A 27,434-nucleotide genomic window follows, 5' to 3' on the forward strand; every position below is an offset into this window, starting at 1 on the left:
TGGGCTCCCGGTGGAGTAGAGCAGCGGTCAGGCCGATCTGGCTGTGAGGTCACACGGAGCTGGTGTTCCAGCCCACCTTTGTGACAGCATGCGCTCCGTGGAGATGGTGACATACCCAGACATTCCATAGGCCTTTGTGTGGGGGAGGGGCAAGTGTGCTTTCTGGCACGGGTGACTGCTGACTGGGTGTTCTGACACCTCCCACAAGCCCCCTTTTCCTCTCATTTCTGTTTACTCTGTTCCAAAGGGACCTCCTGGGCAGGAAACCCTGTGCTCATTTGGCCAGAGGTGCTGGTAGGGTTTTTGCAGCAGGCTGGCAGAGCCGCACCTCCTTGGGGGTTCTTCCCTGCAGTCTTGGGGGGGGGCTCTGGGGGACTTGCCAGTGTAAGGGAGGCTCCTGGTGATAGACAGGCGGGGCCAGAGAATGTCTGACTGGGTGACCTATGGAGTGCTCCTGGCCGCCAAGGACATCTGGAAGGGCCAGGTGGCAGAGGCTGGGTCCCATGAAAACCGTCTCCTGATGGGGCTGCTGAAAGGTTGGGTCCGTGCTCTGACGGCTTCTGAGAGTGGCCCCCAGCCTTTGGGGAGGACAGTTTCCAGCTGCACTCAGAGCTGGGCTCACACTTAGGTCCGTCATTTGGAATTTCGGGTGGGTTAGCAGCTACTTTTCTTTTGGTCCGACAAGTAATAAATAGCATAACAAGTAACAAAAGCGGTTTAAGGGAGAACCTAGTGTAGGGTGGTTTGAAGGGTTACTCCCCAGCAGTGGGGAGGGTGTGGGGCCGAAGCATGAGACAGCATCTCATTGCATCTGCAGCCTGGAAGGCTGGTGCTCAGCTCACTCTTTCCTTTTTATTCAGTCTAGGCCCCAGCTTCCAATATGGCATCACCTGTGTCCAGGGTGGTTCTGCCCTCTTTAGTTGAGCCTTTTTTGAAACACACGCAGAGGTGTTTTCTCCTGGGTGACCCCACATCCAGGCAAACTGATACTGACTAACCAGAACAGATGGATTTGTCAAGCTGCACACCCAGTGCCAGTGGGCGTAAGGTGTGGCCAAGCTTCACCTGCAAGGGGCTGGGTCAGGTGAGTAGGAGCAGGTCCGAGGCCAGGGCACTGGTGAGTTTGTGGGCAGGCCTGCATCCCGCTTTGTCCTCACATGTGGGTAGGCTGAAGTGTCTTATGAAGCCACTGATGCCATTCTCTAGGCCTCCATCATCACAACCTACTTCCTCCCCACCTGCAAGACCCCTTGTTCTGGCACCATCCTGTTAGTACTGCAATCTGAAGACATGGATCCTGGGAACACAGTCAGACCACAGCAAGGTGGCAGATAAGCAGCAGTGTGTGCACATGTGTGTCTATGTGTGTCTGTGTGTATATGTGTGTGTGAGCATGGGCTAGGACCTTGTGAGATGAACCATGAGGTGCTGGGTGATGCCCCTTGTGGCTGGAGGAGGACAGGGCTGGGAGGAGCTTCCCCAGATTTAAGAACCTTCTTACTTAGAGTGACAGATTGAGATGTCCTGGATCGGGTAAATATGACAGGACACCTTAGGCTGAAAGACAGCAGAAGCAAAAGGCACAGGGCAGGGACAGCATGCCAGGTAATAACTGCCTGCCACCGTCCCCTTCCTGCCGGCCCACCTTCAGCCACTAGGATTCCTAGCCTTGACCTTGGTCCTGCTGGGTGTTGGCAAGTGTGTGCAGTGGAACCCAAAGGTGGAGAGACAGATGAGTGGTGGGTGAAGGGGTGACCTGGTGGAGAGGAGTGTCAGGCTCTCCTACAGACCATGGTTGGGGGAAGGAAGGTGGGAACCGGGGTGTGCTCCACAGAAGCCTCTCTAGGCTCCTGCTCTTCCGCAGAGGGCGACAAGGCAGCTGAGGAGGCACATAGGAAGGGGCTGCGAATCCACAGTCACCTCATCTCTGCATAGGGATGGGCGGGATCAGGAATCTCGTGTCTTGAGCCTGGGGGTTGGTCTGTCACGGTGAGACAGTGGGTTTCCATGGCACTACAGAGGAAATGGCAGAGAGGGTAGCCCAGAACAAAAGGGAAGTGATCAGAATTCAGACACACTGCCCTTAGCCTCACAGAAAACCCAGGTTTGTCACTTCATGCCAAGCAGCCCCGTCTGCTGCAGCGAATGAAGTACTCCAGCCTGACCTCTGTGATTGCTTTGGTGATGGAGGTCAGGAAGGTGTCAGAGAGTGAGACTGGATAGGAAGTCTGCCCACGGAAGCGAATTACAGTCTCAGCTCAGCCACACTACATCACACGCTGACGCCTCTAATGGGCCCAGGCCAAGTGAGCGCCTGCGGCCTCTCATCTGTGTGAGGGAAGGAGCTTCCTGGGCTGTTCCTGCTGCCATAGGCACTGAGCTTCCTGGTGAGCCACCTTGCAAGCCCACTTCCACACATGCTGCCAGGAACCTAGACCTGGCGGAGGGTGACTCAGGAGGCAAGCCAGGCCTGGTCTAAGCAGCTTCCTTCCTGGGGCAGGCTCCCTGGGCCAATACTTCTCGCTGTAGGCCCCAAGGTGCCAACCCTGATCTTGCCTGTGGCTGCTCCAAGGACAGAATGCTGAGGCTGCCCACTGCAGTGGGGCTTCGGGCCATCCAGGACAGCTGTTCTGTATAAGCAGGGAGATTTTCCTCTTGTCCTCTAGCAAAGGACAGTGGAGGGTGGCCAGTGGACAGAACAGCTCTGGATCTGCGGAGTCGGCAGCCCCCAAGATGAGAAGTCAGGTGATGGCAGGTTAGCTGTGGTCAGTGCAGTCTGCAGCCAGATGACACTTCCTTTTGAGCCCTCGTCTTCAGCTTCCTTAGTCCACTGTGGCTGGGGTCCACCAGGAGGCCATTCTGGATGGCTGTCCAGGCCTCGTCGTAGCGCCGTTCCTCTAGGCAGCGCTGCCCACGGATCAGGAGCACCCCGGCCGTGGTGGCTCTGCCCGGTTGCTCTGCCAGGCTGCTCTGAGCCTGGGCCGGTGTCAGGGCCAAGGCCTGAGAGAAGGCTCCTGCAGCGCCATCCTTATCCCCCATGCTCAGCAGCAGGCGACCCCGGGAGCAGAGATCTTCTGTCCGCCTTGGCGGGTCACTGTCCCCTTCACCCTGCTGCAGCACGCTGTCCAGGTCCCTGAGCGCCCGGTCATAGTCTTGCAGCTCCATCAAGCAGGTCATTCGGAGACGCAGGTGATCAGGACGGCTGCCACCAGCCAGGACGGCCAAAGAACAGTAGCCCAGTGCCCGCCCCGGATGTCCTGAATCCAAGAGGTTCCTTGCTTCCTTGGCAGCGGCCTGTACAGGGGACACAGGGAAAGAGCACTGAGTTAGCGTCTCCTCACAGTCAGCCTGGTCCGCTGGTGTCTGGTCCCTGCCCTGTGCAGAAGGCCCATGCACTTCTGGGGGGCCTGGTCATGGGCAGGGCTGGGGACTCCAGGTCCCCAGGCAGCGCTGTTTCCTGAGGAGGCAGGTACACCCAAAAGTTGCTAAGTGTCACTGTCTCCTCTTCGCTGACCCTGGGCCACTGTGAAAGCAGGCAGCCTCATCCCCCATAAATTCACTACTCACACCGGTTCCACGGTACCTAAGACCGGCCTCTGGCATCCCTCTCTCCCCTTTTAAGTGCATCCGGCGTCACAGCGTACAACCTCCCTTAACCATAAACCTTTCTGAGGGGAAAGTCCAGAGCATCCCAGGGCGCGCTCTGCAGGGAACAAACAGCACATGTCACTTGGTTAGGTCAGACGTTTTTGTAAGGAGGGCTGAGGTGTCCCGGGGAGTACAGGGACAGAGGACCGGCTTTTCCTCACGGGGTGCAGTGCCATCTCCCCGCACTAGACTGAAGGCTGCCAGGCTCAGAGGTTCGCACAAGGGCACCTGCTCTTCTTGTTCCCTTCTCTGTGACCGGGCAAGAACTCTTGCCCTCCCTACCGCACGGCCCATGTGGTTGCCAGGAACACATAGAAGAGGCTCTGCCGCACAAACTCTCAGGCCGCTCCACCCAGCTCCGGGAGGGGTACCAGGCGAGCAGGCGCAGTACAGGACTGTTCTTGGCAGGGAGAGCGCCACGTGGCAGGAAGCGAGGAAAGGCCATTTCCGGGCTGGCCTTTGTTGCTTGGCAACCGAACGCTGCCTTGCCAAATCCAGCCCCTGGGGTCTGACTCCCTAGGCCTTGGGAGTCTTGCCCTTCTGACCTTTTAAAAACTTCAGGATCCCACTCCCCACCCCCTCCAGCTTTGGGGACTCCTATCTGGCACCCAGGGCCTCAGAGACCTTTCCCTTCCCTACTCCCCAGGCCCTGACCCTGTGTTAGCTTGGGGACTGTCACCTGCCTTCCGAGGATGCTCTGACACTATCTCCTTTTCTTATCTCTGACATTATCTTCTTTTCTCAGCTCACAGGCCAGACTCAGCCCTCCTTCTCAGATGCCTTAGACCTTTAGAATTCTGTACTTGAGAATACTATTCTGTAGACTAGAGTCCAGCCTAGCCACTCCTGTCAGTTCAAGTTCCCCCAGCACCCTCACAGCCCTGTCCCCTTTCCAGAGCAGCAGGTCCTTCGCTTAGGAAGCTGTCACACTGCTGAGCACCTCTGCTGCTAGGGCCTCTCTCTGATAGGCCCTTTCCACGCCACTTGACCGACAGAATTCAGCAATGGAGAGAGGGAGGCATTAGGAGGGATACTTGTCTTGCTCCATGTCAGCTCTGGGCCTTGGTCCCTCTGACCACTTGGCCTGAAGCCTGGACTTGTACACCCTCTCCTGGCCTTGCCAGCCTGATCTGGTTCCTGGGCCTTGTGCCAGGATGAGGTGGCCCAGCCAAATCACCTGTGGCTTACAGGAACAAGTGAAGACCAGGGGCAGTGTTTCCAGAGAGCCTCCCTAGCCAGATCTGGGGCGTTTTACTCCCCCTTAGCCCAGACCCAAGGATGCTAGCCAGTAGCTGGAAGGGCAGAGTGGCCTGGGCTTGCGGGACTGGGGCAAGCCCGACATGGGGCTTGTGGGCACTGTATACCTTTGTGAGACTCTGCTGCTCTGGGGATTCAAGGAGCCGCAGGAGGAAACTGAGGTCCCGAGTGTCTTTCTCTGCCAGGCGCTGCAAGTCACGGGCAGCCGCTGACATGTCACCCTTTTTCAGCTGGAGCAGGCCTCGCCGGGCCTGGGCAGCCTCTGATGATGGGGCGAGGTGTAGCACCTCTTGCACGTGGGTGCCAGCCTCCTGATACTTGCCTGTGGGGACCATCAGAGGATGGTCAGAGAGTGTGGGTGTGGCTGGGCCCCAGGCATGCCCAGGAAAGGGGGACAGCTAGCCCTAGGGAACTACTTTGGTCCCTCCCAATCTGTCTGGGCTGGAGTCCAGTTGGTGGGTGCAGACTCAGCCCCAGTAGGAGCAGAGCGGTGGGGGCAGCCCCTGAAGTCTTTGGAGGAAAAATGCAGATTACGGAGAGCGCCCCTTCAAGCAAGGAGTAATAGCGAGACCCGCATGGCACACGTGGGTGTACAGGCCCTTCTTGGGTCTTCCTTCTGCCAGCAGAGGGATGGATGAGACATAAAAATCAGAGAGGGAAGCCAGGCAGTGGTGGTGCACACCTTAATCCCAGCCCCAGGAGGCAGAGGCAGGTGGGTTTCTGAGTTCGAGGCCAGCCTGGCTTACAAAGAAAGTTCCAGGACAGCCAAGGCCACACAGAGAAGCCTTGTCTCAAAAAATCAAGCCAACCAAACAAGTGAGAAAAAAAACCCAGAGAGTTGCTACTCCACAGGCCCCACAGGGTTGTAGGTCACCGAGGATCTGAGCGAGGGACAGAGGCCCATGCCCGCTGCTCTTGCACATACCCAGCCCTGTGAGGATGTCTGTGAGAAACAGATGCCAACTAGGCTGTGCAGCACTGATTCTAACCAGTGCCTCTGCCATAGCGAGGAGGCCCTGGGTGTCCTCTTCCCTCAGGGGCACGCCAGCGTCCAGCAACTGACTCAGGAGGACCCGGCAGTGGCTATGGAGACCCTGGGTAAGGGTCAGCTGAACTTTTGGCTTCAGGGACTGGATCTCAGGGATCACAGTGCCTGGGTCGAGCTTCAGGGCAGAGACCATGTCATCCACAGCTTCCTGCAAGGAAGGAGAGCCTGTGGGTCAGAGTGGGCTCACTCCCATTATTCCATCCTCTTCTCAAGCTCTCTCCTTGGAGTCTCAGAGGGTCTGCCCCACCCGGATTCCCACCTTCCCTGCTCTGACTCTCTGTGGCCTACTACCTCCTGTGTTCACTGAGGAGTTATTTAAGATCCACTAGTTACCACAAAGGCTTGTGCATCTGCACACTGCGGTACCCAAAAGTGGATCTTTGGGCAGGTGACTCTCATTCCCTGTGAGTGCTCGTGGAGAGAAGAACATGGAGTCCCGCTGCGCACCCTGATGGCTGGAAGGCCCGACCAGGGCGGAGGAGAGCGTCCTGGCCTCTCGCACCCCTGCTTGCCTGCCTCAGGTGGGGAGCATGGGTTGGCACCTGCAGCTGGTCCAGGGCCAGATGCACGAGGGCACGTCCACACAGGGCCTGCACATTCCTTGGTTGCCCCCGAAGCATGGAATTAAAGTCAAACATGGCGGTCTTCTTTTGGCCCAGGAGCCCATAACAGCGGGCTCGGACGAGGAGGGACTCACTGGCCTCACTCCCTGAAGGAAGAAAGTGTGGTTAGGACACAGCTTTGGCTGGGCCTCTTGTCCAGGGTCTCCTCTAGTGCCCGACCTGGGTGGCTAGGGGACACAAGGTCCACCTTGGGGTGCATCCACTCCACTGGGGTACCAAGACAAAGTCAGGCTGTCAGGATTACTGGCCACAGGGCAGGAGACTAACTGGGGAGGGGTGTCTGGGAGGACTGGCAGATGGCTGGGGTGTCTTAGGAAGGTCTATGCCACTGTTTTGGGGGAAGAGAGTAGGCAGAGGTTGAGTAGGACAAGTTCCTTGGGCCAGGATGAAAAAAGGAAGCATGCAGAAGGTAGTATGTGAGGCTCAAGGTAGGAGCAATTCCCAGTGAACTCTGGGAGGTGGAGCCCGTCCCCAAAGAGGACGCCTCCACCACTCCCCTTCTGTGTCTGTCTAGTGTCCCACACAGAGAACTCCATGCACCATAGCCCTTGAGCATAGCACTCCAGCACACTCGGGGAAGGCTGCTGTAGCCCAGGAGGGATGTCTTGGCTAGGTGTGGGGGCCAGGTGTATGGGGCTTACTGTGAAGGGCTTGGGGAGCCAAGGCCTGGCCTATACCTCAGAGCGGAACATGGGGGAGGGCAGTCCAGGGGGCAGGGCAGGGTCTCAGCCCCGGCCCTTCTCAGGCCTTGGCATGCTCACTGGTAGCCGGGGATTCCAGCACTGGGTGCCCCTGGTAAACGGTCCCATCTTGTTCACAGTGTGGATGCTCCATGGCACAGGCTAGTGCGGAGCAAGCTTGCCCTCGGCTCCCAGGCCCCCCATGCATCTGGCACAGGACTGAACCCCTGTGGCAGGTGGGAATGCCTACCTGCAGCAAAGATGGCCAAAGAGAGGTAGGCGACTGCTTCCCTGGTGTGGATCTCGCTGCCAGGCCCGCCTGGCCATGCCCGCAGTATGCTCAGTGCCCGTGTGTGGCAGTGGTCTCGCAGCAGCTGCAGGTCCTCATGACGGAAGATGTCCAGGGTGTGCTGGAGACAGGCGGTGTCTCCAGACTGAGCCACCTTCTTTACTAGCTGTGGGCACAAAAGCGGGGCATCGCTGACCTCCCCACTGGCCCCCTTTCCTCCTTTTGATGCCCTCTCCAGCACTTGCTGCTATTAGTAGGGCCTGGCTCTGTCTCCACGGGCCTGGGCTGGGGCAAGCTGTCTGTTCTGAGCACTGGAAGGTTTTCCAGGAATTGCAGCCCCAGCCATGTAAGCCTCTGAATGTGTGTTTGTCCCTATCTACCGAGCTTGAAGAGGACAGGGAGGTGGGGAGTGAGGGAATGCTCTGCAGCAGTGAAGGCTTACCCTGCAACATGACAAAGTGGGTGGGGTTCTCCTCTTCCTGAATCTTGGCCTCCTCTGTCACATGGCTGGAGACCCCACCCCAATATGCTGACCCAGGGAAGGCTTAAGTAGCAAGCTTGAGCAAGGGCCCTTCAGAACAGCAAGTGACAGGGACTCAAGAAGGTGTATGCCAAAGCCAAGGTCTGCCCAGGTTCCAGCCGGGCATCCTCAGGCAGACACAAGCTCCTCCCTCCATTACTCCAGCCTGGACAGACACAAACTGCTTGCCACGGGCCTGGTGCAGACTCCTGTGCCTGGCAAAGAAGGACTGGTTGATTTCAGGGTGATCTTTCTGCCCAGGGCATCAGGATTTCAGCCAGGCCAGAGAATGAAGAGGCCAGGTGGTCCCTCAGCCTAGACTTTGAGGCCCGAAATCCCCCAGAAACCTGACCCATGGATCTTGGTGCAAACAGAAAGCCCACAGCACCCGAGCCAGGCCTTAAGCTCTGCCATTCCGGGAGCAGAGAGTTCTTAGAGGTTGGCAAACAGGGCTTACAGGTCCTGCAAAGCCCAAGTTTCTCTCCCAGGCAGCGTTTCATTCAAGTCTATTTCATCTAGGAGGATTGAGTAGGAGCTCAGCCTGTGAAGTCTTGGCCACTTTCCATTATACCACAGCCAAAGGCTCTAGGAAGCATGTTCCAAGGTGTAGGCTGTAAGGAGCAAATCCGGGGCCACAGGGTGGCGGGGCCACAGGGTGGTGGTGTCCCTGCAGAGTGCGCGCCCGCTCTGACCTGCACCAGCCCACCTGGTGCACCAGCCCATTTGGGCCTCCTCACCTGGGTGGCATCACAGCAGAAGCCCCTCCGCAGCTGAAGCAGGGCCAGACGCACCAGGACAGGGGCTGCCTGGGGCCTCCGGGACAGGGCCACAAGCAGGGACTTGTGAGCGTCATCCAAGCGGCCCAGCCGGTACAGGGCGTCAGCTGCCAAGAGGCAGGAGGTCTCATCCTCCGAGTCCAGCTCCATGAGCAGCGTGGCCAGGTGGTACACACCATAGGCATCACTGTGGAGAGGGTGGCTCAGCATGGGAGGCCTTTTTCTTCATCCCCGCCTAAGAGCTCAGGCCTCAGCTGAGTCTTGTTCCCACCCATGCCTCAGTCTGGATAGCCCCTTCCCCATTGAGCTGCAGAGGGAGGACCATATCACCCCCCTCCAGATTCCTAACCTGCCCCTTCACTCCCCTCCCCTGCTCTTTCCACCACCCCACGGGGCAGGTGCTATACAGAAGTAAGGACCAAAGTCACCCAAGAACTCCAAGTTCAAGGAACTGCCTCGGTTTCCTCTTTATAAACACAAGAGTTGATGGTTCGGCTTTGCTGGGCTCGCCACAATGGAACATAACTGCCACAGCAGTGCACGCCAGGGCAGAGGAAGCTCCCAGGAGGTGTGGGGAGTGGCCTGACGGTGGTGGTGAGGGCAGCTAGGATGCACCCATCAGGCAGCAGTGTGTGGCGTGAGTCTGGGAGGGAAGGGTGGGCAGCACTGGAAATCAGAGACCCTGCCTTGGAGCTGCCCACCGAGCCAGAGTTATACCTGAGACAAAGTGGCACAAATGTGCTTCACAACGAAAGGAAGCTCAAAACTCAACAAAAGCTTATTTTGAGGTATTTTGTGTGCACAGTAAGAAACAACTAGAACAGCACACTGCAGGGGACTAATGTTCAAGGATCTTGGTCTTTTTATTTAAAAAGTTGGGGGGGGCGCTGGGGAGATGGTTCAGTGGTTAAGGGCACTGGCTGTTTCCCTAGAGGACTGGGGTTCGAGTCTCAGCACCCACAGAGTGACCACACTTGTAATTCCCAAGTCCCATGATCTGATGTCCTCTTCTGGCTTTTGCTGGCCCTGCCACACGTGGTACACAAACATACAAGCCAGCAGATAAAAAAATTACAAAGTGAACATTATTTTATTTTTAAAATTATGTGTGCGTGTACATTTGTGTGTGGGGGGGGGCATGTGTGAGTGTGTGTGACTGTGTATGTGCATGAGCGCAGGTGCCCTCAGAGGCCAGAGGCATGGGATCCCCTGACTCTGGCGTTATAGGCTGATGTGCGCCACACGTGCAGGTTGCTGGGACTGAGCTCAGGCTCTTAACTCGCTCTTAACTTTAAGCCCTTTTTCCCCAGCCCCCTGCCCTTTTTGGTTTTGGCTTTCTTGTTTGTTTGCTTTTCGCGCTTTTGAGACAAAGCCTCACTTTGTATGTAGCTCAGGCTGGCCTGGAATTCACTGTGTAGCTCAGGCTGTCCGCCTGCAAGAATCTCCCAAGTGCTGGGGTTGCAGGCGTGAGGCACCACCCTCGGCTTGCTCCTAGCATTATGGGAGGAGGCCCACAGGGTACCACTTTCTGGGGGTCTCAGCCCTGGCTTCGGATCCCACCTTTGCTTAGGGAAGCCAGGTAGCTGAGCATGGCTCAGTTTTCTCTCAGACACCCCTCCCTAGCTCCCACCTCCGGCGCGCGGCAGGTTCTCACCCTTCCTGCGCCCGTGGAGCAGGGCGCGCCCCCTGCGCAGCCTTCCTCCCGCAGCCCGGCGAGCGCAGCAGCATCCTCCGGCCCTCCTCCCGCAGCACGGTCAGCAGCAGCCCGCGCTGGTTCCAGGGCACGTAGGCTTTGGCGACCAGCAGCGCCTCCTCGGGCCGCAGCCGGCAGGCGGTGACATAGTCCAGTGCTCCCAGGAAGCCGCTGCCCGCCAGCGCCCGCAGCAGCCCCCGGCCGCACAGCGCGCGCACGCAGCCCACGGTGTGCGGCGACCCGCGCTCCACCACCGCCTGGAAGTCCGCGCGCGCGCGCCGGGCGTCGCCCGCGTGCAGCGCGCAGAAGCCGCGCAGTGCCAGCAGCGGCGCGCGGTCCCCCGCGAGGTCCCCAGACGGCTCCCTGGGGCGCCTGGGCCGGAGGAGGCGCTCGCACTGCGCGCGAGCCCCCTCCACGTCCCCGGCCAGCAGCAGGCACTCCGCCAGGCGGGCTCCCAGCGCGGCTCGCCCGCGGGCGGGCGCCGCGCGCAGCAGGAACCGGAGCGCGTGGGTCACGGGAACCAGGAGCTCGCGGTCCGCATCCGCGCGCAGCTCCGGGCGGCCACGCACGGCCTCCAGAAAGCGGGCGAAGCCCACGTCCGCGGCCTCCTGCGCCCGCGCCAGCACGCGGCCGCGCTCCTCGGCGGACAGCAGGGCCTGGAACTGCCGCCGCGCGCCGGCGGCACTCTCGCCGAAGGCCTCCTGCAGGTCCAGCAGCGCGTCCCCGGCTGGGCCATCCAGGAGGAAGGTGGCGGCCGCGCGGGTGACCAGCAGGGCCGCCAGCTGCTCACCTGGAGAGAGAAATTGGCTTGGTTCTGCCTTCCCACAGCCCTTTCACTCAGCCCAGGGCATCTCCCCAAATTCTGCAGGTAACCCAGGGCTCCGGAACCACGAGGACGACCCCAGGCCGTGGGCGCCCGTGAGTGAGGCCGCGGCACCGGTGCGAGCACCACTGCTCCCGTGGCCGCCCAGCACTGCTCTGCCAGAGTGGCTATTGGAGGCATCGCCTCTCAGCGCAAATAAAAACGTGTTTACATTTCTCTCCGCCCGACTTTCAGTGACCCGCTTTAGTTTCCTTTCAGGGACACAGCTCCACCCAGCCCACTCCGTGACCCTGGGGACTCTGACTCTGCAGGGTCACCAGGCCTGGACGTCTTCACTGTCCTGCCTTTTTGGGACCAACGCTTCCCTGCAGAAAACGGGTGGTAGAGGGCCCAGGAGCGAGGCGCTTGGCTCTCTGAAGCCCTTATCCTACGAGTGGGGGCCTCCAGTCTGCCCCCTTCTCACTGTTAGGAAGGGGTTAAAGTGATGGGCACTCTCCAGGGCTGAGGATGGATGGGAGAAGCACACATCTGTGAGCCCAGCAAAGTAACACGCAACCAGTTCGCACAAACTGACGTGGAAACCCAGCACCAACAGGTCTCTCTGTCCAGTCCTGGTGGCCGAAACAAAATGTGAACAGAAGGTCGACCCTGGAAGCCGCAGGGTCCCCCGGCTGTGGACTCAAGGCATGTCTGTCTAGGACCACACTCACGTTAGCTTTCTTAATTGTCCCAGTAAGGCTCTATCCATTTTTCTTCCTTTTTTAATATCAGATAATCTATTTTATTTCAAATTTTGCTGTCTCTTCTCCCATCTCTATGATGCTGATTTTTTAAATTATTATTTCACTTCTCAACTAATTTCCATTTTTATTTGGGTGACGCTGGGAATCAAACCCAGTTCTGTGTACATGTTAGTTATAATCCCAGAGGGCGGTTTTAAGATTGTACACCAGACATTTGAGCAACGCTTTATAAAGACCCTGGATTTAGTTCTGTTCTTCAGATGAGGGCTGGGTTTTGTTTTGGTAACCAGCTGTCTGGACTCAAACTCCAAATTCTGTCGTCTTCAGAGCCCAGCTCTCCTTTTAGTTCCTGCAGCGCCCACCTGCTGCTTTGCATGGACCATGTTGTCTCTCCTACATGTGCTCAGTCCCGCAGTGAGCCACAGGTTTGTATCGGATCGTGGACCTCCTGCCTCCACGGCCCCACCCTCAGGACGCTCAGCTTTCCACTTTTCCAGCCCTGAGCTCACTGACTCTCAAGCTGGGAAGGCCAAGGCTATCGGTTGTACACAGGGGTGCAGACAAGCCTAGAGGGACCCTCCAAGCTGCACCCTCACACAGCGCCAGCTTTCTGCTTCCGGCACTCGCCACGCCACACTTTCAAATATTCGCCTTTGAATTTCATCTAAATTAGGCGGCTGCTGCCTGTGGGGCAGGTGCCTGTCAGGACGGTCGCTGTTCCCCAGGGCCAGATCTGCCCAGCGGCTTTGGCAGTTTTGATGGCCTGGGACGTCTGAAGTGCTATCCCACTGTTTCCATTTTAATTTTTCTGGGGCTCATTAATTAATTTTCTTTCCAATCCAGCATGTAGAAGGAAAATACTTTTCCATTGTATTAATTTACATCATCTTGTTACCATGGTGCTGACGATTTTTCAAGAAAATAGTTTTGTTTGCTACCTGTGTTTTCTGTTTGGGGAAAAGTTGTAGCCAATTCCATTTGTCCATCCATCCTCGATCCATCCATCCATCCATCCATCCATCCATCCATCCATCCATCATCTATGTATGTATGTATGTATGTATGTATGTAAGTATGTATCTATCTATCTTACTGATATGTAGAAATTTCACAAATACTTTGCATACTGATTATTTTTCTGCCATTGTATATTTTGAAAACATTTTTCTCTCTGAGTACTGTCCTTTCATCTTTTATAGTTGTGAGAAAAAATTCTAAGTTTTAATTTTATAAAATGTATCATATTTTTTCATTGTCTGTGCTTTTGCTTATTTATTATTACTTTTTTGAGGGGGACAGGGTTTCTCTGTATAGCCCTGGCTGTCCTGGAACTCATTCTGTAGACCAGGCTACCCTTGAACTCACGGAGACCTGCCTGCTTCTACCTCCTGAGTGCTGGGATTACAGGCGTGTGCCAACATGCCCAGCTACAAATGCAACATGATATAATGCACTTTTGCATGCCACATACATCAGAGCCAAGACGTGGAGCCTCCAGTTCTCGCCACTCAATCCCTCCTTGTACCTTGCTGTGTCCAGGTTCCCAGGGACCTGGCACTCACAGGCGCTTTGTCTCTCCTTATCACAGGTCAACAGCTTTGTGTGCTTACCCCCTGGTGGCCTGTAAGACCCTCTGGACAGCTGAGCACAGAGTGAAATCCACAAAACGAGGCACGCTGAAAAAACCTTCACTCTTTATGACGTGGTTACCTCAGGTGCTTTGTTATGTAAGGGAAAGCTGGTAGCAGAAGCTGGTACCTCGTCAGCCCCTCCCCAGCAAGTCTCCAAGGTCAACTCTTTAACCAGCTTTGGTCCTCCCTGACTATGTCCACAGACCCGCCACAGGGCACGTGGTGACACCATAGGCTCATTATTTCACTCTCTGCAGTGCTCGCTCCCCAGTCTGAGGGCCATGGTCTCCTGTCTGAGAGTCCAGGGACTCCTGACGTTGTCTCTCAGTCTAGACCATCCTTCTCGCTTTCCAGGCTCCTCCCAGTCTCTCAGCCTCCCCTTTCCCAGCACCCATGCCTCCAGCCTTTGTCTGCCTTCCCCACCCATCTCCTCCAGCTTTCCCCCAGCCCCCCCCCCCCAGCTCCCAGATCACAGGCCATACACACTAGCAGAAGATGCATGCTCATGTCAGTTTGAAAACTCTCCTGTGGCTTTAAGAGCAAAATCCAAGCTCCTCCAGCCCCCAGCCTGCTGCCACCTCCTCTCCTTCCAGCCACCCTGACTATTTGGTGGCAAGGACATTTCAAGCTATTTCTTCTCAAGGGCACTGGCATACGGTTTCTTCTGTGTGCACTCATTCAGTCTCAGCTGAAAGGCCACCTCTTCTGAGAAGCCTTCCCTGACTAACAGCCAGATTTGCACCTTACAGGTCTTGGCTATGGCTGGAGCCATGGAGACCATGGCTCTTGGGGGGATGTGGCTTGTGAGTCACTCTCCTACCTTGGGGTCCACTCCCCGTGGAGTCAGGCTGAAGGTCCCTGCTGCAGGCGGCCAGGCAATCCTCAAACCTGCCTCTGTGAAACAGAGCTTCGGGCGACATGGCACCCATCCAGCTGCCCCTGGGGTCCAGGGCCTCCAGGAGCGCTCGGCAGTTGGTCTCTTGCTGGCTGGCACTACCTATTGTCTTCAGGTGTCCCTCCAGGTAGTCCTGGAGGGTGCTGAGCAGCATGGGGAGGTAGGGCTGCTGGTGGCTGCGGATGAAGGCCACCGTTCGGTCTGCGCTGGAGGCAAAACTCTCAAGATATGCAGCTGTGCCCTCGCCGGCCTGCTCCACAGACAGGACCAAGGCCAGGGCACGCGTCAGCTGCAGCTCCAGGGCCTGCTTGGAGTGTGCGTCCAACAGGGTGCCGCAGCGCTGTACTACTTCCGCGTGGCGCCCGTGGGCCAGCAGCCCAGCCAAACGGTACAGCACAGCGGCAGGGTGGTCCGGGCAAATGGCGCCGAGGAAGGCGGAGGCCAGTGGCCCGGTCAGGGAGACCACCGCCATGCCATCCCAGTGGATAGCAGGGATCTGGCTGTCCCCACGACACCAGGCCTCCAGGGTGGCCACCACCGGTGCCCCTGGAGCCTCAGCCAGGACAGCCCGCACATGCCGCGTGGCGGAAGGGGCGTGGCAGCTGAAGGCGGCCAGGTAGAAGGCAGTGGCTGAGGGCGGCTCCCCGAGAGCCAGGCGCTTGTCTCCCTCCTGGCAGAGGCAGGCCACTAGCTCCTGAGCCGCCATGCTGTCAGTCACTCCTGGCCCGTGGTTGGTCTTCGCGGTACCTGCAGCAGGGGGGATTGCCGTCAGTGTCCAAGGTGCCACGTTCACCTGCCCTGTGACCGCCCTTGAGCCTGGCCTCGGAGCAACCCCCAAGTTTCCTCCACTGAGTCCTCAGAATCTGGTGCAACCTGGCCACCACAGAGATATTTGTGGCATTCCCTAGGAGGGCAGTCCTCACAAGCTGGGCACAGGTTCTGTCAGGCTGGGTTTCAAGTTGCTCCTATCTCTTGAGCCTCAGTTTCCTCCTGTGTCGAATGGGATGGGACCCTGCCTACTCAGGTCAGTCTAAGAAGGTCTTGGCATCCAAGTGGGGCGCAATGGGGTGCTTAGGAGACCTGGGGCCTGGACAGACTCTGGGACAACTACCTCCATCTATCCTCAGGAAGGCAAATAACTGCAGCGTGTCAGAGCCCCAGCCCGGGACACACCCTCATCCACCTTGCTCACCTGCCTGATGCAGGCTGAGGGTGAGCTAGGGCCAAGAGGTACCTGACAGGTCTGGAGTGGGCTGGGGAGTGCCACTGCACAACCCAGTCAGCTCTGAGGAAGACTCCAGGACCAATGAGTCTCCTAACCCTGCCCTCTGACCCCAGGAACTACTCTTGGCCCTTTATTTCCTGGTCTTCGAGCACCTTCAGTGAAGAGCCTCGGCAACCCTCCCTGACAGGCAGGCACATGCACACAGGCCTGCCCTTGCCTCTCACACTCACAAGCTGAGCCAGCCAGGGCTGGGCACGGAAAGGCTCTGATGACTCTCCTCCTTGGGCTGGGGTCAGGAGAGGTCGGTGCTGCCGCTACCAGCCCAGGTGCTCTGAGCCCCCTTAGAGACGCTGGGCCCACACTGCAGACACAGAAGCAGGGGCGCCAGTCTCCGGTTTCCAGGGAGAGCGTCAACACTGCTGCCTGGCTGCTCAGCTATGCCCTCTAGCGGCCAGACATGCTCAGGTGGCACCTCCACAGCAGTAAGGAGGAGGGCTGGGGAAGCAGGCCAGGCTTCACCGGGAGGCCTTGGGGTTCAGAACCTACTCTTGGAGAGGGAGGCCCAGGCGTGTACAGTCCTGGGTGAGCTGTCTCGCGGCTTGTGCTAGTCCCTGCCCACACATTCAGGCTTTGTCGCTGCACCCCAAACTCAGTCTTGGCTGCCCTGATTCCCTCTTATCATCACTCCCATTCCCGCTCTGTTCCCTGCAGGTCCCTGTCTGCTTTGGTGTCCTGTGATCTTCACACTTGCCCCAAGTCCTGGCTCCACAGCCTGTCCCTTGAACTGGGCAAGTGGGCTAGGATGTAGTTCTGTGCCCCAGCCTGTTTCCTGGGGTTGCCCTGGCTCTGGTAGCCCTCCTTGTTGGGGATGGCCAGGTCTAGACTGAGGAGGGGGCGTAGGGTTCCATTTTAGAAGGAGGAAGTAGAGGCTGGAGCCTGAGTCCAGGCTCAGCTGCCATATGGTGCATGCTTGTGACTGCAGAGTGGGTCTGCTTTGGGCAGCCCCTGCCAACTCACCACCCCAAGGTATCTGGCTATAGGTCAGCACTAGCCCCTCTGTGGGCTTCTGGGGGGGTAGCTTTCTGGGATGTGGCCTACACCCCTTTGTGGAGGGAGCTATGGCACAGAGGGCCCAGGCCGGGCTCTGAGGATGTAGGGCAGGTGTGGTCAGCAAGGCCCAGTTCTTCGTATTGCCCACCTTCTCGTCAGCTCCTTGACATTCACAAAGGCACAGAACTCTTGCAGTCAGCGGTAGTGAGGGCTTATTAAGAAATTTCCCATTATGTTACTTTGATTACTTTCATTTTAATTACCCTAATTAGGCGAGCTCTGTAATGGAGTGGGCCGTCCTGTGGGGCTGTTGGAAGGGCCTGGGGCACAGAGGGGCACTGACTATGGCAATCACATTAGCCCTGATCTGTCCCCCGTGTCCTGCCTGGGCGTAGGGAGGCTGAGGGCCCGCAGGCACTGGCCAGATGGGCCATCTTCTGGTTGGGATTGAGCTATGGCTGCAACTCCCATCTGAGGGCAGCGTGCCTGGGTGCTGGGACCCTCCTGTCCGTGCTGTCGTCTAGATTGTGTTTACATCTCTGATCTTGTGGCAGACAAACACTGGATGCCAGAGCTGGGTAGAGAGCCCAAGGCCCATGGACATGGAAACAGACTTCGTGGCTTTAGTCTCCCTGGCCCAAATGATTTTTGTGTCTGTGTGTGACTCAAATCTAGCTGGTGGTGAGCAGAATTCTGGCCCCGTGCACTACATGGGACCTGCTGCCCTAGACACCCTGCTTTGTTGGGAATCCAGGATGTCTGAGCAGGAGTCGGCCTGCTGCACAGTGACAGCCTTAAATACTCCTCGAGAATAGCCTCACAAGAGGTGACTGACTGACCGCTCCTCTGTGCCCAGAGCTTCGTATTTGTGGCTGCAGTTGGCCCCAGCAGAACAGTCACTGCAGCTGCCAAGGCCTCCTGCGTGGGTGTCTAAGCAGGGCCCCAGGATGCCCCTCACTGTGGGGAGCTCCGGGCTGGCCACCAGGTCTTCTTGGATGAACAGGGAACAGTGCAGAAGCCGAGAAAGCTGTCTGAGGCCAACCCTGTCGGGTGTGGGTCTCGTAGTTGTTGAGTTGCCATTCAGGGACAATGCTCACAGGCCCCACAGGCGCTCTCAGCTCTCAGCGGAAGCCTGGGAGTGACATGGCTGTGGGACATCTTTATGGATTCTCTTCCCAGACCTGGGTGTAATCCCAGGAGGGTGGATGAGAAAGACCTGGAGCGTATCTCACAGGATTCGTACATTTCACCTGGCTAGTGGCTAGTGGCCACCCTTTCCTGCAACCTGCCCCCCAGAAGTGTCCCTGGTCAGTCTTGTTTGCTCATCCCAGCCCCCCGGAGAATCTGAGCTGCTCTTTGCCATTGACAAGGCTTCCCTGGGCATCTCACCCATCTGCTCCTCCATAGGCACTTGCCTCAGGGCTCACCGTGTCTAAGCCAACACGAATCAGAACAGGTGTGCGCCCAGGACCCCCCAAAGGGCAACCCTGGCTCTCAGGGGTGCTTTTCACTCTGCTGACCTAAGGGCCAGGAACAACATATGAGCTGGGCCTTGCTCATTCCCAGCAGGGCCACCTGCACCCCAAGCATTCAGTGTGCTCTTCCAGGCTGTGTGAGCTACCCAAAGTTCATAGACACTGGGGTACTCTCCCTCAGTCAGGCCTCTATGTGACCTCAGTCAGTAGAGAACACTTCAGGCTTCACGAGACTTACCTGGGAGTTACCCAGAGGAGTTTCAGCCTGTCTTCTCTGCTGACAATGAGCAGAAAGTGTAAGCAAATGGCAGGTCCCTCCTGTCCTGTCCCGTCTCGTCCTGTCCTCTCCTCTCCCTCCTCATCTGTCTAGACCCTGCCACAGTGGAGCTCTTGGCAGGCCCTGCAGCTGGCAGACATGCCCAGTCCACACCTGCCAGGGAGCCTGCTCCTCTTGTTCCCCGGGGCTCTTGTTCCATCCTGGTATCAATAATGTAGTAGGATGGGTGTTCCCATTTTCTCAGCCACCTGCCCAGCTGCTGCTTGTGGATGCTTCAGTCTCTCCTGCAGGGATGGAGCCATGCCTGTGCCCTGCAGGTGGGTGAGACCAAGAGCTGGATGCCTGGATGGGGAAAGCGTCCCAGGATGTATGCCCAGCTTTCATGGAGGCTTCCAGGCTCTGCTGGCATACAGCTCAGCTACCGACAGGGTTGTGTTTGTGGAGGGGAGGCCATGGCCCTCAGCTAGGCACCCCATCTTCCCAGTGAGAACTGGCTTATGAGGCCAAGCCCTGGGCCCAGGCCCTTAAAGGGCACACTTGGCTCAGAAGTGTCCTGGCTGAAGCCTTGGACTTCTGGGCATCTGGCCATAGGAGCTGGGCTGGAGTGAGGGACATGGTTTTGTTTTAATCCCAGGTGTGGGATGAGGGGCTGATTCAGTTTGTCCACAGCAGCAGACTATTTGCTTCATTCGGCCTCTGAGCGGGGCCTTGCCAGCTGTAGATAGTTGAAATCTGAGGATTCTTGAGAGGGAATAAAAGCCAGGAGAGAGAAATAAATGCCCAGAGAGAGAAAGGAGCGCCCAGAAAGAAGAAGGCTGCTGGGGCTTCCCCCCTGCTGTTCCTGGTTGCTGTTGATACAGTGGGTTAGAAATTGGAGATCTCTGAAACGAAGATTGGACTGGCCCCAAGGAACCCGACAACGCTAGCCAGCAGGAAGTAGCTAAGTAAAACCACGCCACTTCTCCCCACTAAACTTTCTCTCCTACCTGCATGTTAATAAGTGGGGTGTTGGAAAGGATTGGGGTGGAGGAGGGAAGTGAAGGCGGAAGAAACGTAATTATGGTAGCGTTAAAAAAGCAATGGCAGCAGAGACCTCTTTAGCCGCGCCTTCCACACATCTCCTCGGCTCCGCCCACGTTGCCTCCTGCCGTCCAAGCTTAACGCAGTTGCTCTCGGCCCATCTCAGCACCTGCGCACTGCAGCCCACCTGTGCCGGGTTGAAGCGCAGCCCAAAGTCCGCTTAGATCCCAACCTAGGGATCTGCCCTGCCTCTTTTCAGCCGTCTCAGCACCTGAATCACTCAGGCCACTGGTCCCTTGTAGGGCCAGACCCTACAAGGCTCCTGCTCCCCCATAAGCCACTCCAGAGCCTTCACATCACCCCTCCCCCCGCAGTGTTGGTCGTCCTCATGTAGACAGACCCTCTCACAGGAGCGAACTTCCCCGGTTCTCTCTGCCACCGTTAGCGTCAGCCCTGGGCTCACTTAGGTGTTGTTGGCTTCCTCCCTGAGATTCAGGTTGAGGGTCTCAACCGCTCAATTGAGGTCAGGGGTAGGTTACCGTAACCCAGAAGGTGCCCAGCAGGAAGCCAGGAAGGAATTGAACAAGGGGCCTGGTGAGGGAGAGAGGAAGGAAGGAAGGGACAGATGGGACAGTACAGGCTCCATCTAAGATCTTCAAGTGGCACTACGCAGGGGACATCCTGGTCTGCTAAAGTTCAGACGTGAGACACACACATCTCCCCACACTCAGCCCTGTAAGCAAGCACTGCCCATTGTTGCCGGGCAGAGTGGACTCTGGAGCACTATCCCTTTAACACCAAGAAGTACTCCGGCCCCAAGAACTGCCCAGCTTTCTCCTTTGCCTCCTCTTTCTCCTGAAACTCTGTCACCAGCAGGGGGCGGGGTGGGCACCCGGAGAGATTGATGATCTGTACCAGAGCGGCTCTGCAGTCTGTGTACACAGCCTAGATTGGCTTGAACTAACGAAGTTTATCAACCAGGCCACCAGGAGCCATTAATCACACACAAAAATAACAGAGGGAAATGACTTTTCAAAATGCCGTGGGTATAATGATCATCTTGCCCGTTTTGCTAACTGCTGCCATTTGTGTCTGAGATACTTAAGTATGCAAACAGTAATTAACGTGGTAATGAACGGGGGCTCAGAGCCTCCCCTCCCCAAGCTCATTTGCATGTTAATTATCATCAGCAACCAGGGAAACACGTTATAAACAGCCTAATTAGCAGCCGGATCATTTTTACAAGAAATCGTGTGCACTTTGACACGAGAGCAAGTGTGAGATTAATGACGCCAGGCAGGGCTGGCCCACTGCAGGGCATCCTCCCTGCCAAGGCCTTTGGAGTCTGGGTGGCAGGGAGTAGGGTGGCTGTGCGTTCAGGTGGACTGGAAGCACTCAGATCACCCAGGATAGGACAAGGATGCGGGGGGCTGGTTGAGAGATACCCTGATCCTGTTAAAGCAGCAAGGGAGCCTGTCCTGAAAGCTGGCGCCACAGCCAGAGGGCGGGAGGCGCCAGCCTGTCCCAAGGACAAGCTGGGTTCATGGTGATGGGAGATGGGGTCGTCCCTAGACGAGCTGTCCAGGGTCCAGGGTCGCTAAATGACTCCTTAGGGTTCTTGCTCATGATGGCACAGGTGACTGGACATTACAGGAAGTAGCCCTTCCTGCCCTGACAGGCAGGACATTTGCTGAAGCTTGACTGGGCTGGCTTATTTTTCCTCATGAGGAGCCCTAGGCCAAGCAGAAGCGGCTATATGTACCTTAAGACTCTGGGTACCAGCCTTGGCCCGTACAGCAGCCTTGTGGAGGGAGTGAGAGAGACCCTGCGCCACCTCTTTCCCATCACAATGTGTCCCTTCCCCCAGCATTGTCTTTACTGGAGTTTCTGCTAGGTGCCCTTCCTTGAGGAAATCTTCCTGGCTACCCCCCAAATCTACCCATCACTCCAGCCCATCACATCTTTTCTCAGGCTCTTGCCTGTTCACAGTTTTGCGCCTTTCTGATTCCTCCTTGGCACAGGGTAGGCCCAGAGAATGGTGTTGCTGGCACTTCAGCACCATCTTGTGTTCTCCCAAGAGGGGCTGCCAGGCCTTTTCTGGAAGGCTCCTCTTACGATGTTCACATTTTTGAGCCTTGTGGTCTCTGCAAACGCTTTGGGACAGCACCACATCTGGGGCTGAACTCTGTGTCTGAGAGTAGGGGCCCTCCCCCCATCACACAGTGTGGAAGCTCTTCCTACTTCCCCCCTCAGTTCCACAGACCCCCGGTCTTACCTAGGTGCCACCTGATTAGCAGGGAGACTGTCCCTACCTTCTTGGCTCTTGTTGTGGCTACTGAAAGGCTGTGCCTATGCCTGTAGGGAAGCCACCATCCCTTGGCATGAGGAATCTTGGGTCACAGAACCACAATTTGTCCTTTTCACACCAGCCACTGCTCAGTGCCTCAAAGATCAGATTCTCTGAGGGACAAGGAAGTTGGCAGCTGGCTCTGGTTCCCGATACCCCCCATCTCCTGGCTTCTTTACACTTCTGGGCAGGTAGTGGTTCCCAAGTTCCCTCCTGGTGGGTGTTTTCTGTAACAACAAGGCAAGGTGGCTTCTGGTGGTTGCTCTGAGAGCCCCAGGCAGGTGTGATGGCCTGGGAAGGTGACAACCCTGGATGTCACCTGGTCAGGTTATCAGGCTTCCATCTGGCTGACTTGGATGAGGTGCAGGGGGAGGTGAGGGTCAGGCAGATGGTCACAGTGGCCTTGTTAGGAAGGGCAGTGGCTGGGTCACTATTGGCTACCTGCTTTGGAAACATGACAGGAAAACAGTGATTTGGGAGCTCAGGATGTGGTTTCTATGACTTCTCTAGAAGCTATAGGGTGTTTCCTGATGAAAACTAGGCCAAAGATTCCACGGTGGGAGGAGTGGTGGGTAGAGCTGCAGTGGGCATGGTGTCCAGCCTTCTAATTTCCCAGGAAGAAATCGGGGTTCTAAGGCAAAGGGAAGAACCCCCAATAATTGAGCAGACAGCGAGGAGGGGCCCCAAGACCCCTGGGCAGAAGCCGCCTCACTGACCCCTTGCTGCAGTTGTGTGCTTACGATGTCAGATGAAGTAGGAACCTCCCAAGCTGGCCTGCGCTTCCTAGTGGTTGCCTGTCCCTTCTTTCCGGTTGCCTGTCAGAGCTGACTCATCATAGCTGATGAGTCCTAGTGATGTTTAGGCCCTGCAAGGACAGGTTCCCACTGCAGGAGCAAGAGGTCAGTCTGAAACAGGTGAAGGACTCAGGCCCCTGCAGAGTGAGCCAGAGGTGGTGGGCACAGAGGGTGGGGTGTGAGGTTGAGGGGTCTGTGTTTTGGTCCTGGGTCTACAAGACCGTTGGGACATGAGAAAAAAGTTGAGGCCACAGGGTACTCTGGGAGGTGACCATGAGGATCAGAGAACCTGGGGGGGCAAGAAAGCCCCACTGCGGCCCGGTCCTGGGCCGAGCGCGGCTGTGGTCAGAGTCGGTGACACTGCCGCAGCGCCTGCCCAAGTTCCCAGTGATGGAGCCAGTAGAGACCGCGCTCCTGGCTTAGCCCGCCTTTGCCCCGGAGCTCTGCCTCACCTGGGAGCTGCAATCTGTTTTGCCCAGACCCGGGGACAGTTGTGCAGCCCCACCTTGGACGAATGGCCGACCCTGTGCAGCTGTGATTGCCCCTGGGAACGTGCCAAGGCCACAGGCGGATAGGCTTTGGGTGAGCCCCGGCCAGTGCACATCCCACGGGACACAGCTGGGGAAAAGCACCCTGGTCAGAGGTGAGGACACAATGCCAGGGCAAGAAGGGAACCTTCAGGAGCAAAGCCATGCTCTGTGCCTCGAGGAGCCTGCAGCTCTTGCCTGTTAGGTCACGTGTGAGAAGGGGGTTGTCCTTGCTGCCTGCATCTCAGGCTCATCAGGAAGGCCCTGACGTTGGATCCCCATGTTGGTGAGTGTGTGTATGTGTGACCCTGGTTTATGTAAGCGATGCTCTCCAGGGAGTCTGGTGCTGGTGTGCCAGACTGTCAGGGAGACGTGTGTGGAACCCGTCAAGAAAGGGTAGCAGATCAGCTGTGGCGGGGTTCAGCTCACAGCCCTGCCTTCCTTGCACAGCTCAGCGTTGGCCCCACCACGCCCCACTCCTTTTCTGAAACCTCATCCTGGCTTTTCCACACCTCATCAGCAACGCAGAGGAGAGCCGTGCCCTTCTCACTCCAGGCTATCCCTGTACTCATCAGGCACTCTGCAGCCCTGTCGCCAGCCTTGTCCTTGCTGTGTCCTTGGTTAGCCCATCCTCCCTCACCCCTCCCTCAAGGTGGGAACATGGGTCTCAGTCCAGACTCAGCTGACCTTCCTTCTGACCTCCATGTCTCTGCTTTCCCTTCAACCCCAGTTTAAGCCTTGCTTTGATTTCCCTGTGATGTTCCTACTTCCTGTCTACTTTGGCAGGATGGACGGGCATCTGGGTGCATAGCTCATGGTGAGCCACAGGTGTGGCAGAGTGTGAATGACATGCCTGGGACCTGGCCCTGGTTCCTCAGCCAGTCGCTGCTTGTGTGTGTGTGTGTGTGTGTGTGTGTGTGTGTGTGTGTGTGTGTCTGTGTGTGTGTGTCTGTGTGTCTGTGTGCGTGTCTGCGGGTCCAGATCCAGAAGGGTCAGCAGGTCTGTGTCCTGGAGCTTTTAGCATGTGGCCACCTTTGCTCAGCACTGAGAAAACGTCACCCTCCTCTGTTCTGCAGTGCGGGGTGACCCTTGTTCTCTGAACACTACTTTAAGTCCAGAGGGCCATGTGTTCCTCAGGAACTAGGTCTGAGCTGGTGCCCATCTGCCTCCTTTCAGCTAGTTAGTGAGTCCCATAGGACATAACTGAGCTCTCAGTGATGGACAGGCAGGTGGGCTCTGTGGCCAGGGATTTTGGATGCAGCTTGTTGCCATAGCTATTCACTCTAGCCTATGACCCAGGTCAATCCCAGCCTCCTACCCAGGGTGAGTATGTGAGACCAGGAAGAGTGGACCTTTGAGCATCTTGGGACATCAGGAGAAGCCTCCACCAGCTTTTGCTGCCATCATAGGACCTCAGTGACTGAAGACCCTGTTGTTCCGGATGGCATTCCCTGAGATGGCTGGAGAGCTGAGCCTTTCCAGGCTCTGCCGGGTCATCTGGTGTCAGCTCAGTCTGAAGCCAGCGGCCATGTTGAGGGTGCTATTCTCCCCCAGGCCTGCACTCAGAGGCCAGCTCTTTTTATGGTTTAAGAGTCTTGATATAAAAAGCCTCAGATCATGAGAAAGGTCACTTGGACCCATAGCACATCACCCTGGGGAGTAACTGTCCCTGTCCCCTTGGAGAATGGGAATGGAGCCCAGAATTGGCACACCGAGGTAGAGCTGTTGGTTCCAGTTTGGCTGTTCAGACATAGTCTCCGTACTTGGCTTTGTGACTAGCCAGGGTGCTGAGGAGGCATCTGCTCTGTCCAGGAGATCAGCCCATGACTGTTGCCACTTACTAATGCAATAGTTCAAGAAGAGTTAAATTTTCATCTGAGCAGCATAGTGTGGCTTTTCTAGGGGTGTGAAAAGTGATGGCATCTTAAGGGAACTTGAATATTTTGTTTGTCAGGTGAAGTCATTAGTACTTGGGAAGGTTTGTTTTATTGAGGTAACAGAAATCCTCAAGAAGAAAACTACATTGCATTTATAAATATCTAAAGTGTTTAAAGGAGTTCCCTAGCCCTACCCCTGAAAAAATAATGGTTGAAACTTTGAAATTAGTTAAAGAGCCAGGTGGTGATGGTGTAACACCTTAACCCCAAAACCCAGCAGAGATAGGCAGAGAACTCTTAGTTCAAGGCCAGCCTGGTGTACAGAGTGAGTTCCAGGACAACCAGGACTACATAGAGAAAACCAATAAAATAAAATAGATGAATAAATTAAAAATAAAAATAATGAAATAAGGAAGGTAGTAAAAGAACAGGGTGATGCAGAGATGGCTCTGTCCCTAAGAGCAAAGACTCATAGATAGCTCGTGACTGTGACTCAGGGGATCTGATGCCCTCTTGCAGCCTCTCCAGGGGATCTGATGCCCTCTTCCAGCCTCTCCAGGGGATCTGATGCTCTCTTCTAGCCTCTGTGGACACTTGTATGTACCCTCATACATGCAATTAGAAACAGTAAAAATAAATCTTTAAGAAACAAACAAAAAAGGAGAGAGCAAGCAAGATAGAGAGAAAGAAAAGGGAAGGAGGGGAAAGAGGGAGGACAGGGAAGCTCCTGTGCTGCTCAGGGCTTAGGGGAGGAGTGGGTTTTTCACTTCATGAGAACAAAGACTCTTGGGGGGGTCTCAATGGCAGTACTGGGGACAGTGGGACACCAGGGGCAAGGAGCCAGGCAGGACCTCACGGGCCCCAAGTATTGAAGTACTGGGGTAGGTGGTGTTGGGAACCTCCCTGTAAGCTGGCTGATGTCCACAGCTGAACTGAAGGCACAGCTGAGCTTCCTGAGCTGTGGCCTCTGTCTGGACAGCAGTGAGACCGTATCTAACCCTGTGGGGTTCAGAGCCCTAGAGGCCCTGCCTGGGCCTCCATGCCTCCAATGTCTTCTAGAGATCTGGTGGGTTTGGGCGTGTCTGGGTACTGGGGGATCCAGGCCCTGAGCTGAGCATATAGGCTCCTGTCAGTGAAGTTTGATGCTCCTCAGGGGAGGGATAGGTGAGTGAGTGCAGGGAGTCAGGGTGGAGCTCAGGTTCCCTGAGCAGGCATCTTATAAAAGGCGGCACTCTGAAGCTGGTGTCGCTGCTCCGGAGTGCCCCAGCCCAGGTCACACACCTACCTGTCCTGCCCTTGGCCCCCTGGGGTCGAGGGCAGTGTCCAATCTCCCCTTACTCCACCCTCCCTGGGGTCTGGTGTCTGCCCCGCAGACACCACCTCATGGGCGCTCTAGACGGGGTGGGCTGGCAACTGAAGCTTGATGTCTCTCTTCTCAGCTCTTCTGTCCAGGCAGAACTATCAGCCCTTCCACCCCGTGGACCTTCCGTCTGAGGGCGAGCGGTGGGAGACGGTGCGCTCCCCCACGTAGCGCTTGGGGTGAAGCAGTCTCCATGTAGATGGTGGTCTTTTACCGGCACCTGTCTACTCTCAGACGAAATAAATCCTATTCATGCCTCAAGACTGTGGGAAGGTGGCACCGCGCGTCCATCTGTGCCACTCAAAGAAGAGATGGTCACTTGGAGGGATTTGCGGTTTTTGTTTTTTATTTTGGGCTGGAGTCCTTTGTGCTCATTGCTCAGAGTTGCCAGCAGAGGGCAGCCATGCTCCATATCCTGGGCTGCCCTTGCACTGTAAGCCATCTCTCCCTCCCCAGTGTCAGAAGAGTGGGAAGAGGTCCCCATCCCACAAAACACGCTGCGGAGGCTCAGGAGGTGATTCTGGGCTTGCTCTCACAGGATCACCATAGATGGGATCCTGTGATGGGATATATGATCCCTCTGGACCAGGCCTGCTCTGCAGTGCCTATAAATGGTTGTGTGGGGTTGGTGTGGGTGGGGGCAGAGGGCACAAGGGGGCAGTGGGAGGGGGCAAAGGCCCACTTGGCTTGCTTACCCTAATGCTCAAAGGGGTGGTGGCCTGGGGATCAAGTTGGCAACTTCTATGCTGCTGCCTCTTCTGACTTTTGTTACCCTCAGAATAGATTTCCCAGGTCTGGTAGAAAACTGCCCCTTGTTACCCTGTCCCGGCAGAAGAACATGTTGGAGACATGCTTG

At 56.6% G+C, this 27,434-nt stretch overlaps 1 protein-coding gene across 1 annotated transcript; it reads right to left on the bottom strand.

Annotated features, from left to right (window-relative positions):
* Positions 1-2,766: 2,766 nt before the first annotated feature.
* Positions 2,767-15,332, bottom strand: Ttc34 (tetratricopeptide repeat domain 34). Its single transcript, XM_055615132.1, has 8 exons — positions 14,552-15,332; positions 10,496-11,324; positions 8,803-9,028; positions 7,507-7,711; positions 6,496-6,662; positions 5,831-6,101; positions 5,013-5,227; positions 2,767-3,294 (listed from the first exon to the last, which is right to left on the bottom strand). The coding sequence occupies exons 1-8, from the start codon at positions 15,330-15,332 to the stop codon at positions 2,767-2,769; spliced, it is 3,222 nt and encodes a 1,073-aa protein (XP_055471107.1).
* Between the last annotated feature and the right edge of the window lie 12,102 nt (positions 15,333-27,434).

Source organism: Psammomys obesus, unplaced genomic scaffold (genome assembly GCF_907164565.1).
Source record: "Psammomys obesus unplaced genomic scaffold, mPsaObe1.curated_primary_1811, whole genome shotgun sequence".
Classification (NCBI taxonomy): domain Eukaryota; kingdom Metazoa; phylum Chordata; class Mammalia; order Rodentia; family Muridae; genus Psammomys; species Psammomys obesus.